The sequence below is a fragment of the Hippichthys cyanospilos genome, chromosome 13 (assembly GCF_059441005.1).
Source record: "Hippichthys cyanospilos isolate Australia breed blue-spotted pipefish chromosome 13, RoL_Hcya_1.0, whole genome shotgun sequence".
Classification (NCBI taxonomy): domain Eukaryota; kingdom Metazoa; phylum Chordata; class Actinopteri; order Syngnathiformes; family Syngnathidae; genus Hippichthys; species Hippichthys cyanospilos.
The window spans coordinates 20,131,859-20,143,795 of NC_142381.1; the positions used below are offsets into that span (position 1 = coordinate 20,131,859).

An 11,937-nucleotide genomic window follows, 5' to 3' on the forward strand; every position below is an offset into this window, starting at 1 on the left:
GTCTTTTATCTCAGTAAACAGATCCTGAATGATGACCCCAGTGCAGCAAAAGAAGAGGAACACACCTTTTTCAACTTTTTTCCGAATGCACAAATGTGAATTTAAGAAGAAAGGTTTACTTGATTACTAATGTGAAGAACACAATTTTGATAGTGATCATTCTATTTTTCAAATGCACACAAGCAAAATTCTGGGTACTGTTGGAATTTGGAAAATAGGTTTTACCCTTGTTACCAGGACAAATTCCCGCATGTTCATTTAATCTCCATTAAAGATGGTTAAAATAATGAACTAATATAGCAGGGTGATTCCACCACATCCGCCGCGTTCCGCTCATTTGCGTCGTGCTGTGCTGTATTATGATGCACCCATGTTAATGAATGAGAGCGATTCCAAACATCCACTGTGCTCCGCTCTGCCACGGTCCGCCGTGGTCTGTCAACTTTACGCAAGACTTCTGGTCCACTACGCACGCCGCCGCGTCAATGCCACAGTTCAGCAAGCACCAAACAGGAATAAGAACGTGATATACATCCAGTTACAAAAGCAAAATTGAGTGTAGCACGGAGGATGCTGTGGAATCACTCTCATTCATTAACATGGGTGCTACTGCACGGCGCAACAGATCGGAGCGCGGCAGACGTGGTGGAATCGCCCTGTGAGAGGTAATTAATAAACATTGAAGAAGTGTAAAGTACATCAAATACAATTAAGAAGACACCACTCTTGACTGCAATTTGAGCTGAGCTTTATCTCCAATGTCCAATAAGTACAAAGACAGAATTCTGGGCATTTTTCTATAGTGAGAGTACTTGCAAACAAGTTGGAGAAAAAAAGGTGCATCTCGACAATCCAGCCCACGATTATATAGTTACATTTTGTCAACACAATTTCTCGGTGGGTGGAGTACAAAAAAGAAATTCTGGTATGATGCCTTCTGGCTTGGTTTTACAATTCAAGGCGACTTCCTCAGGTCAGGTCAGACCTCCATCATGGTCTTCCATATCCAGCAAACCAAAAACCTTTGCCTGTCTCCCTTTTCCGTTCCCAGATGTTATGTGATATATGTTTACGGTTCTTTGGTAAAAACATCATCCCTCCGCCAACTTCTCTGAAGGCTGAATTTCCCTGAATCCCTATTCTTTCTAAACCCAGTATATACTTTAAAACACAATGCCATATTACATAAATATACATTTCACTGATTAAAAACACAAAATCATTCCCCTGTCCCAGCACACATCTGCCTGGTTTCCCTGTGACCAGGACAACTCATGTGGCTCTGCTTGATTAACACACCAGCCTTGATACATGCCCGTTTCTGGATATACTGTAACTGTCACGCTTGTATGTATTTAAAAGTAATATAAAGATAACATGAATAGCTGGTTGATTAACATAAATGTTTGATTTAAACAAATACAATGGGCCCCCGTGTTACAACCTTAATCCGTTCAGCGGCTAGGCTCATAACTCGAATTCACCGTATGACGGGCAATCCAAACCTATGTTAATTAGTGAATGCGTGCGACGCATGCAAAAACCTTAGGTAAAAACATTACGACTTTATACACATATTAAAAATTTGTAACATAATCTACTGTACACTTAAATGAAATAACAAATATACAATGGAAAAATGACATTTACCTTTGGGGCGACGTGACTTGAGCTGGTGGTGGGTGGAGGCAGAGGGGAGCAGAGACGAACCGGCAGAATTTTTTTTTTTTTTCTTGAACAAGAACTTTTTTAAACAATGACTTTTTTTGTTTTAATGAGAGATTTTTTTTAAACGAGAACTTATTTTTAAACGAGACCTTATTTTTAAACAAGAACATATCACCGGCGATTTCCTTCTCTTTAATCCATAATAGAAGAAGCCTCTCCATTTTGTTGTTGACCGAGGTCCGTCCCCTGGCAAGGAAAGTCATGCCCTTAGAAGACTTGCTTACTTTAATGGCTTCCTTGTTCTTGAGAATTGTACCGATTGTCGAGCGGTTACGGCCATACTCACTAGCAAGGTTAACTATGCGTGCGCCTCCGTATTTTTTTTATTATCTCCTGCTTCGTTTCTATTGTTATCATCCTCTTACTTCTTCCTTTACCGCCACTTGCAATTTTAGAAGCCATGTCTAACAGATAAAAGTTTGCAAAGTCTTCACAACACAAGGACCAGCTCGTGCCACCAAGCAAGATGAGGGAGTCCAGACAAGAGCATATCGGCATTTCTGTGATTGACGTGACACCGGCCAATAGCATATCGGCATCTCCGTGACTGCGTTAATTGACCAAAAGCATATCGGCATTTCCGTGACATGCGAGAAAAGTTATTTTTGTTGATGCAGCAAAGCGAAAAAAATAGTACGGACACACTGACCAGCATGTTGGATGATTCGTAAGACGATAGGTTTTTGCGTAAGAGGAGGACACAGAACTGCCGCGGTCCACGTCGTAAGATGAAAAATACGTAAGACGGGGTTCGTAAACCAGGGGCCCACTGTATGTGTAAAGCATAAAGGAAAAAAACCTCGTTGGCAAAATAATTTGGTCAATGTACAGAACTTTACTGACCAAGTAAAGATTTGGGTAAATGACAATAATGGGAAACCTAAACTGGAGGTTTTTGTCAATGGAGCTCTGTTTGTGGACCTGTGCATACGCACCCACAATATTAGAGCATGCAAAGAAAACAGCACTCTTGAGTACAATGTAAACTTAAAATTGTCGAATGCCAAATGTGTTGTTCTGTGAAAGATCTTGATCTGAGCTCTAGGTGATAGATCTACATTATCATGACCACCTTACACTAGAGATGTCCCGATTACGTGAAAGAACATTGGAGTCAAATGGTTCGATCTATGAAAGTGGTCTATTCCTTGTGGTCTATTTCATTATTAAACCTTATGCAGTAATTTAATGTGCTGCCATCCATAGACGTTTCCTTTGGCCATATTTGGGGGACCCAGATGTTCGGAGATGCCCTCAGGTAAACAGCAGTCAGGCGTCAACCTCGAGTGGAAGCCCATAGCAGAACAGACATGATAATGGGGAAGTAGGGTTTAGACCAGACAAACTACGGCCCGCGGGCCGGATCCGGCCCGTTGGTCTTTTTAATCTGGTTTGAATGATTCTATTAATTTCATTTTGACTTGTCATTAAATTAATTTCATTTTGTTATGACAGACTACCAACACCAGGTGTCATAGTAGGCGCAATGACATGATATTCAGAGCCTCGAGGAAGAATGAGGGACAGCAAAAGAGATCAAATTAGCCATTTTCAATGATCAAGCTTCTGCTGGTCAGGTTAGAACCCATCTTTACTCATGTCAAAGAAAAAAAGTTGACAGTGCCTGCGGGATGTTTGAGAAATAATGGACGCATAAAAAATTCTTTTTTTTTAAGTGTAGTCTGGTCTAAGGCTATATGTCTAATTTGCCAAGAAACCGTTGGCGGTTTTAAAAGAATAGCAGCCGTCTCTCGTCCACCACGACGTCAAATTATGCCAGCACCTATTCAACACAAGCACGTATGCCTACTGCTGACAGGGTGGTAGCTAGCGTGTAGGCTAAGCAAAACACCTTTATTTAAGCAAACATGAAGACAAATTATTTACTGTCATTCAAACTAGCAAAAGCCAGCAAGCCTTTTCCTGAAGAGGAGTTTCTTAAAGAGTGCAAGTTTGAGACTTCAAGTATTTTATGTCCTGAGAGCAAGATCAAATTTGAGAAGAAAAACAAAAACTTATCATGCAGGTCAGTGACCTGCCATATTGAAGCTAAACAATAAAGCGGCAACATTTTCATTATATTCTTTGGCATTGGACAAAAGGTCATTTCAGAGAATGACAATGAAGAAGGCGAAAGATAACGCCAAAAATGTCAGATAAAACCTCTTAGAAATGTTAAGATCTTTCTAACTATAAAGTTTTTAAGCCTTGTCACTGCCTGATAAAGAAGAAAACAGTGGATTTTAACCTATAGACAGGATGTTAAATGTGTGTGTGTTTTTAAAAATACTATGTTTTGATTTGTAAGAAACATGCCTTTTCCCCAAAAAAATATATTTGCACAACTTTTCCTCTTTGAAGCTAGCTCTAAATTGTATAGCTTTTATTCTATAAGATGAAATAAAAATTAAGAAAGGTGGAACAGCATTTCAAAGAAAATTGCAGTTCCAAAATATATGAATAACTGTTGCCCATGATTAAAACTCCATACTATTAAAACTCATTTAGGTCAAATAATATTTGGGGGGGGGGGACTTTTCAAGTGAGCAGCTAAATTGGAAGAGCATAGCATGAAACGTGTGCCAGTTTGTTTATTGTTGAGCGGATCGGGAGCATTGTCAGTCACAACTCGTGATTTTACATGTGTGTGAGTAATATCTGTGTGAATTAATTAGAAGTTAACATACATTCTTTTATTCTATTTTGGTTTTATGGACATGCTGAGGTTTTGTGTTGTGTTAATTACAGACCATTTGCTTTCTGTTCTGTATCAGTATTTGTTCCTTGCTAGCTCAGTGTGCACGTGCAAGAGAAAATGAGAATTAGCAAACTAGCGGGAACTGACTGCTAGTCCTGTTGTTGTTGAACTACTTAGCAGAAAGACAGCAGAAATATGAGTATGAAACGTCACACTCACATTCGCAAAACCTTACAAGACTGCTTTCCATTAGGACAGGGCGTTAGAATTTCTTCCATTGTTTTTTTTATTGTGTGTCGTACCACCATGAATGACTGTCCAGTTGCATGGTGATGTGAGAACTCGTGAAATGTTCTGTTGCAGTCAACTCTGTTTGGCATGCAGGGAAACCATTACAACATCTTTTTTTTTTTTTAAACAGAAAGCACTGAGTGCACAAAAGATGAAGCACAAAGTGGCTAGAGTTCACGTTACATTCATTGTACAGGTGGGAAGAATGAATAATAATCAAAATGGTAATACCAAATACTCTTCCTCTGGTTGATGGTAAACTGCTTGCTCTATTTGGAGAGAGTGACAAATTTGTTGATTTGATCTCAAAGAAGTGTGTGAACATGCCATAATTACACAAACTACTACATCCAAGCGCACAGGCAGGAAAAAAAAAGGGACCGTAGGAGAAGTAAAGTTGTTTGTTTCTTTTCTGTACTTAGTTTCGCAGTTACTAAATGACAAATTTCTAATTTCTATTTTATAATGTCAATTGTGTGATGTTTTATGTAAGTCAATTTAAAACTTCAACTTAACATATACATATATGCAAGTTGTCAATAGGGGGTATCAAATTTCAAGTTGCCGACAGATTGATGTGGACCGGCCCTGACCGGCCCTGCCTGCCTAAATATGAATATTGTTGCGGTATTGGACCTGGACTGTATCAACAGGTGCCAAAAAAATTTCAATCGGCACATCCCTACCTAAAACACTAACCTCTGATAATCCAGATCTAAAGTCTATTGAGCATTTGTGAAAAGAGCTGAAACAAGAGAAGGCAGGAAAGAATGCTACAGATGTTTTGGTTCGTTTTGTTTTTTGAGGAGAATTTTTTTGACGAGAATATTTCTTGACGTTTATGTTGTATGCACTCCCAATAGCATTAAACATAGCAGTCCGTTATTGCATTTGTCAATTATGAATTAAGCAGCAAAATCCACCTGTTTTTGTCCATAGAACATGTTATTCTCAAGAACTGTTTTGGGTTGATTTTGTGTAAGGAACATCCATTGTGATTTTGCTGCTTTCCTGGTTGCAAACCTGACCCTAATTGTGAAGAGAATCATATATTAGGTTGTTATCATTATGTGCTTATTTCTTGTCTAGAATAGTGTGCATTGCTATCCATCTATGCAGTCCTAGTCTATCTCACCCCAGTCCTTGGATGAAGCTGTTGGCACAGGAAAGTATGAGCTAGGACCTTGGTCCAGCTGTTTGTGGTGCCCGGCTATCTCTTTTGTGTTATGTCTGTTATGTGCAAGGCTTTGTTGAATGAATAAAAAGCAAGCGGGGACGCTTGAGCAACGAGAACGCTGTTAGCAACACATGAGAATGTACACCAAGCGTTTCCCTTTGCCGACAAAGAAAAGTCAATCTTGGCTGGTCTGAGTTACTATTTTGCTGTTTAGCAGCAGGGCTTGTCTTGATCTACTTTTAAAGATAACCCTGACACTCATGCCTACTCTCAAACAATCTACTTCTACCATTAACATTTACCTCATGATCGCTCCATTTTGGCATGTTCATATTTCTCTGTACTGGCCGTATCACTTCTCAGCTGCAGTATTCTTGACCCATTGTACCAAACATTCCCGTCTCTAAACTCGGGTTTTCATCATTGGCACCTCCACCATCATTCTTTGTACAATGAGCAAAATGAAATGAGCCAAGTAGCCCAAGTGACCTCACAGAAATAAAACATTTTATTCTTCAAAGAATAATCATACACTATCTTCTTTGTGATATATTTTCAACAAACAACATAACGTTGTTTGTATCTGCCTCCCAGGCCATAAGTTTGACACTTGCCATGTATGATTTCCAAGCTTGAAACACAGATACAGTCCTGCCCAGCAGTATTGGCACATATGTAGTTTAAGTACATAATATTTAACATCTGAACAGTGATCTCGTGACACAGCACTCTACTATAGATAGCTTGGGTTTAATACAAAAGAGCAAAGTATCAACAACAGTAAAAAAAAATAAAAGATGTGTGAAAAATAAAAAAGGTAAAGCTTGCTGTATCAACTAGTATTGGCACCCTTTGCTGTTATTCAATATTGAAACCTAATTTGACTCACCTATGGTAAATCACGAATGGAAATCACTTGTGACTAATTGCCTGTGCCCATGTGACATGAAATGGCCAATGAATGATGACAGTTGTGTTTTTAAAATCCAACTGTTTCACTCTGTCCCTTTTTCACAATGGTAAAGACAAAAAAGCTGTCTAAAGAAACAAGGAATGCAATTATATCCAAAAACCAGACCTCCAAAGGATCTAAAACGATATCCAAAGACCAGTGTCAACAGTGCGTAATGTTATTAAGAAATATCTAAAGCATGGAACTGTCAAGAACCTCTGAGTGTGGGAGTAAGAGAAAAATCAATGCTAGAAGGTTGGTGCGAATGGTGGCAAAATCCCCTCATCTAACATCTACAGACCTACAGGCCAACCTGGAACAGTCTTGTTATTACCAGTGGGTCATATGTAGTTTTCGTATATGTTCTGCTGTGTTTTCTCCTTGGTTTGTGTGTGTGTGGGTGTGTGCCTTTGGTTGGAGTGTGTCAATTGTGTGCAGGTGGTATCTTCCCATTGGCTGGCATTCCTGATTGACGCCCTATTTAAACAGCCCACAGACCAAACTCTGTCTCTCTCTGGCCATCCCACCGCCAGAAAACGCCACGTCAGGGACTGTTAAAAATAGTGTGCATTAGTGTTGTTCACTGTGTTTGTTAGGTGTGTTTGTTATTTGTGTTTGTAAAAATCTGTAGATCAAGCAGTAGTAGGAGGGAGACGCCGTTTTGTTTAACCCCTTTTCTCCTGTTTTTGCGTTAGGTAGATAATGAGCCAATTGTCATTCATTTCCTTTTTTTTTGGCTAGCTAATTAGGGATTCAGAAGATCTTTTGTTTATTATTTTGTTTGTTTGCTCTCCCTCTGAAGGCTAACATATTGGGGGCTTGTCCATTTTTTTGGTTCGGCATTGGTGAGTATCGTGTGTTCGTGTTGTGTGTGTTCTTTTGTTTTGGTGGCGGGTATGGAATTTAAGGTAGAAGATTTTGTTGGTAATCCAACAATTAGTAAACTTGAGAAATGCAATACAAATGACTTGATTTTGATAGCTGCTGCTTTTGATGTGCCTGTGCCACCCAACAGCAAGAAGCGAGAGTTAAAAGAGCTTCTGCTGGGTGTAACAGTCTGGAGTAACCGTTTCAAGAAGCACCATACGGTGCACACTCAACATAGCAGGGCTACGCACACAGGAATGGTTAGAAAAGAAAAAAAAATGACTGTTTTAAAATGGCTAGCAATGAGTCCTGATATTAATTCAATAGAGTCTTTGGAGAGAGCTCAAATCTGCCATTGGGAGAAGGACTCCTCCAAATGTCCAGGAGCTGGAACATATAGCAATGGAGGAGTGGGAGAAAATACCACCTGAGAAATGCATGAGGCTTATTGATGGCTACAGGAAATATTTGGAGGCTGTCATCGCTGCCAAAGGGTGTGCAACTAAATACTAAGTAGGGGTACCTATATTCCTGCACGTGCTCCTTTTTTGCTTTTTGTTGTCTTTGAAATTATGTCTATTTTGGGGAAAAACAACTTTGTTACTTCAGACCAGCAATTAAAAGATGTTGGTGATGTACATGTAATTTGTGCCCATTTCCATTACTTTCATGAGATAATACACAGGTTATCAATAAAATTAAGAGGTGCCAATACTGTGGGGCAGGACTGCAAGTATTGTGTTGATTGTCTTTTCTCTGTATGCGGTGAAACGTTGAATCCGAACCTACAGCTGTTACACTTCTGCTTTTAAAAATGTCTGATCTCATTCAACTATTTGCATTTTTAGGGTATTGTTTACAGTATTTAAGTTCAGATGTGACCATTTTGAATCCCAGTGTTTGTGTGCATATTGGTAATAAAACATTTTATTCTATTGGGTTACAGGCAGATTATTGTTTTCTGATTGTTCACGTATCTTGTAGAATAAAGTGGGCCTTAAGGAAATATGATTCGCTGTTATTTGAATTGTGCCAAGACTCTCAGGTCAAAAAGACTTGTCTAAGTTTTAAAATTTTCTTGAACAGGATTTTTTTAACCAGTCAAAGCAAAACTACCATTTTAGAATTATCTGTTTAACCCCTGGAGGAAATTTTGATCCAACCTGGGCTTGTTGATGTGTGATAGTAAAGGAAAAGCACCAGAAGGCAAAAATATTGCTTAAATTGTCAAAACATGACGACTTTCAACAGCACATGCTGACATTTCTAAATGCTTGCAAATGAGAGGTACAGAAGTACAGCCTCTTGGTCTCAAATTTAGCCCATGTCAGGCTCATTTACTCTCATTCCAAATTGGAAATATTGTCAGTTTGTGGATTTTTATGGGGTTTTATAAGGCCAGGCTAGTGAAAAATCCCCAGACACCCATGGGTTAAGTATTAAAGGGGAAGTACAAGTTTCTTTTATGTTTTATGTATCCCCATAATCTAAATTTGTCATTCTAATTATTGTTGACCTTGTGTAAAAACACTCAAAGAAAATCCAACCATTTTTATCCACTTTTACCCACCTCAGGGACAGTGATGGGCAAAGTACACAGATAGTATATCTTTACTTTTACTCAAACTATGTAAAAAAATGACTGTGAAAGTGCTGATCCGAAAAATCTACTCAAGTAAAAGTACAGGCTCTAAAATGTACTAGAAAGTATAATAAGTAAAAAAAAAAAAATTGTGACCAAAGATCCTAATTATAATCGTTTTTTTTTTTTTTTTTTTCTTCAATGCCGTGAAGGTACATTTTGTCAGTTAAGTTCAAGAAGGGGCAGCTTGATAGAAGAGTGCTTAGCACGTCTGCCTGACAGTCCCGAGTTCATATACAGCCCGCTCTGGCCTTCCTGTGTGGAGTTTGCATGTTCTCCCTGGCTCCCACCAGGGTTCCCTTTGGGCACTTCGGCTTCATCCCACAGTCCAAAAACACGCATTACAGGTGTGTTGGACACTCCAAATCAGGGGTGTCAAACTCATTTGAGCTTGTGGGCCGCATAGAGAAAAATCTATTCCCAAGTGGACCGGAAACATAAAACCATGGTGTATATTTGTACAACTTTAAAACGGCAACTTCACATGTATTATTTTTTTAATGCTGTCCAAAATATTACAAAGACAACCACTTTTAATCATAAAAAACCAACATTACTATTAATCCTAAAACATTTCAGGTTCTTCATTCCTTTAAAAATTCAACTTATTTTATACTTTATTACAAAATCATCTCAGGGGCCCGATTAAACCTGTTTGCAGTACCGCGGGCCGGATATTTGGCACCTCTGCTCTAAATTATCCTCAGGTTTAATTGGGTGCGTGAATGGTTGTTTGTCACTATGTGCCCTGCAAATGACTGGCAACCAGTCCAGGGTGTCTCCACCTACTTACTGCCTGAAGAGTGACGAGTACTGTGATAGGCACGAGCAAGCCAGCATGAGGAGAAGCAGCTACAGATAATGGATGAATGAAAGGATGGATGTTTAAAATGACCTGCCAGACAAGATGATACTATACTTCACAAGTTAGTAGCATTGAGCGGCACATCCAGACTATTACCCTCAAATTACATCGTCCCATTCAAAGCAAATACATTTGTGTAAAGTGGCACACTGCAACTCATCCATCCATCCATCCATCATCTGTAGCCACTTATCCTAACTAAGGTCACTGGCTTGTTGGTGCCTATCCCAGTTGTCCACCAGCAGTAGATGGAGGACACTCTGGACTGGTTGCCAGCAATTCGCAGGGCATACGGTGACGAACAACATTTCACATACTACATCCAATCACACCTAAAGACAATTTAGAGTGTCTAATACACCTGCCATGTATGTTTGTGGATTGTGGGAGAAAGCCGGAGAGCCCGGAGTGAACATTCAAACTCTAACATCACACACTATAAATGATATTAAACATATTCACTACACTCGTTCGATTAGCAAGACTTCAGGAGTTAGCCCTCTACATACACACACATACTACTTAACAAGCTAACTCTTTAGCAACTGTTATTACTGTGTAAAGGAACTGAATCTAAGCTGAACTTGAACATATGCACTCTATCATCGTTCTGACACACAAACGTTACACAAGCATGTTGACATGTACTTACAGCCATATAGTTTCCCGACTTTTCCACAAACAAGGCATTGAACTGAACTACAGTATAGCAATCTCCTGACTGAAGGTGATATAGCGCCCCTCTGGCATGGAACAGAATTGACTAATGGACAATGTAACGCCTGCATACAACAAGTATTCATCTAGTAAATTAAAACTGAATTTTATCAAATTATTAAAATGAACAAAGTACAGTTCCTGCACAGTCAAAAAACAAGTAATGAGCCCATTACTTCAAAAAGTATAAAGTACAGGCAAATTTGACTTAAGTACAGTAACGAAGTTACTAACGACGATAGTTTCGCATGGGGGGGGGACCCCACACCAGATAGTTTCGCATGCTCACCAGATAGTATTGCGTGCTCACCAGAAACTATCGTGTGCTCACCAGAAAGTATTGCATGGTTGTGTACTTAAGTAAAGTTGGCAAGATATTGGCAGATTCTGACTTTCGCGATCAATACGTTGTCTAAACACCAATGATGCCTTTGTGCCTCCATCATAACATGGACTACGGGCTACAATGGCAAAAAAGGCATTTGTAACATATTTAAACAGTCTGTTTCGTTGAAAAGACGCCATTGAGGCTTGGCAAGTGCGCAGGGACCGCCTGCAAATTACTAGATGAAGAGGGGAAAAAAAAAGTAACGCCACAATTTACGACGATGTGTTTTTTTCCCCATGTCCCTTTAGGGGCTCCGTACAGATTAAATATTTGATGTTTTGTTTTTTCAAATATGGCATATATTTTGGCACATTTCAAGTTTAATTCGAAATCATTTTTGAAGACCATAACACATCAAGACAAAGCCTGTCCTGGGAAAAACACTTCTGAGAAGATTAAACATATCCAAATTAGAAACATTGCATACTATTCACTTTTAAATGCTCTCTGTAACAGTGGCGGGCCGAGGATTTTAGGGACATGATCTGTATGTTTAGGAGTACTTATGTATGAGACGATGCGCTGCCTGTCAGGTTCATGATTCCATAATCAGAGTCAAACTTTGTGAGGAAGTCAGCCAATCCTTCACGATAAACTGTACTTATGGTCCTA

The 11,937-nt window shown here is 39.3% G+C and overlaps 1 protein-coding gene across 4 annotated transcripts in view; it reads left to right on the forward strand.

Moving 5' to 3' along the window:
- Positions 1-8,719, forward strand: part of mgarpa (mitochondria localized glutamic acid rich protein a) — a 77,137-nt gene extending 68,418 nt beyond the window's left edge. For 3 of the 4 annotated variants that reach the window (XM_088431489.1, XM_088431490.1, XM_088431492.1), the window contains one exon: positions 15-8,719. Coding sequence is in view for 1 of the 4 variants with exons in the window: in XM_088431490.1 (XP_088287616.1) it covers positions 15-17 (3 nt within the window). In the remaining 3 variants the exon portion in view is untranslated. The remainder of the gene's footprint in view (positions 1-14) is intronic. The other variant, XM_088431493.1, reaches the window with a different exon arrangement.
- The last annotated feature ends 3,218 nt before the right edge of the window (positions 8,720-11,937 follow it).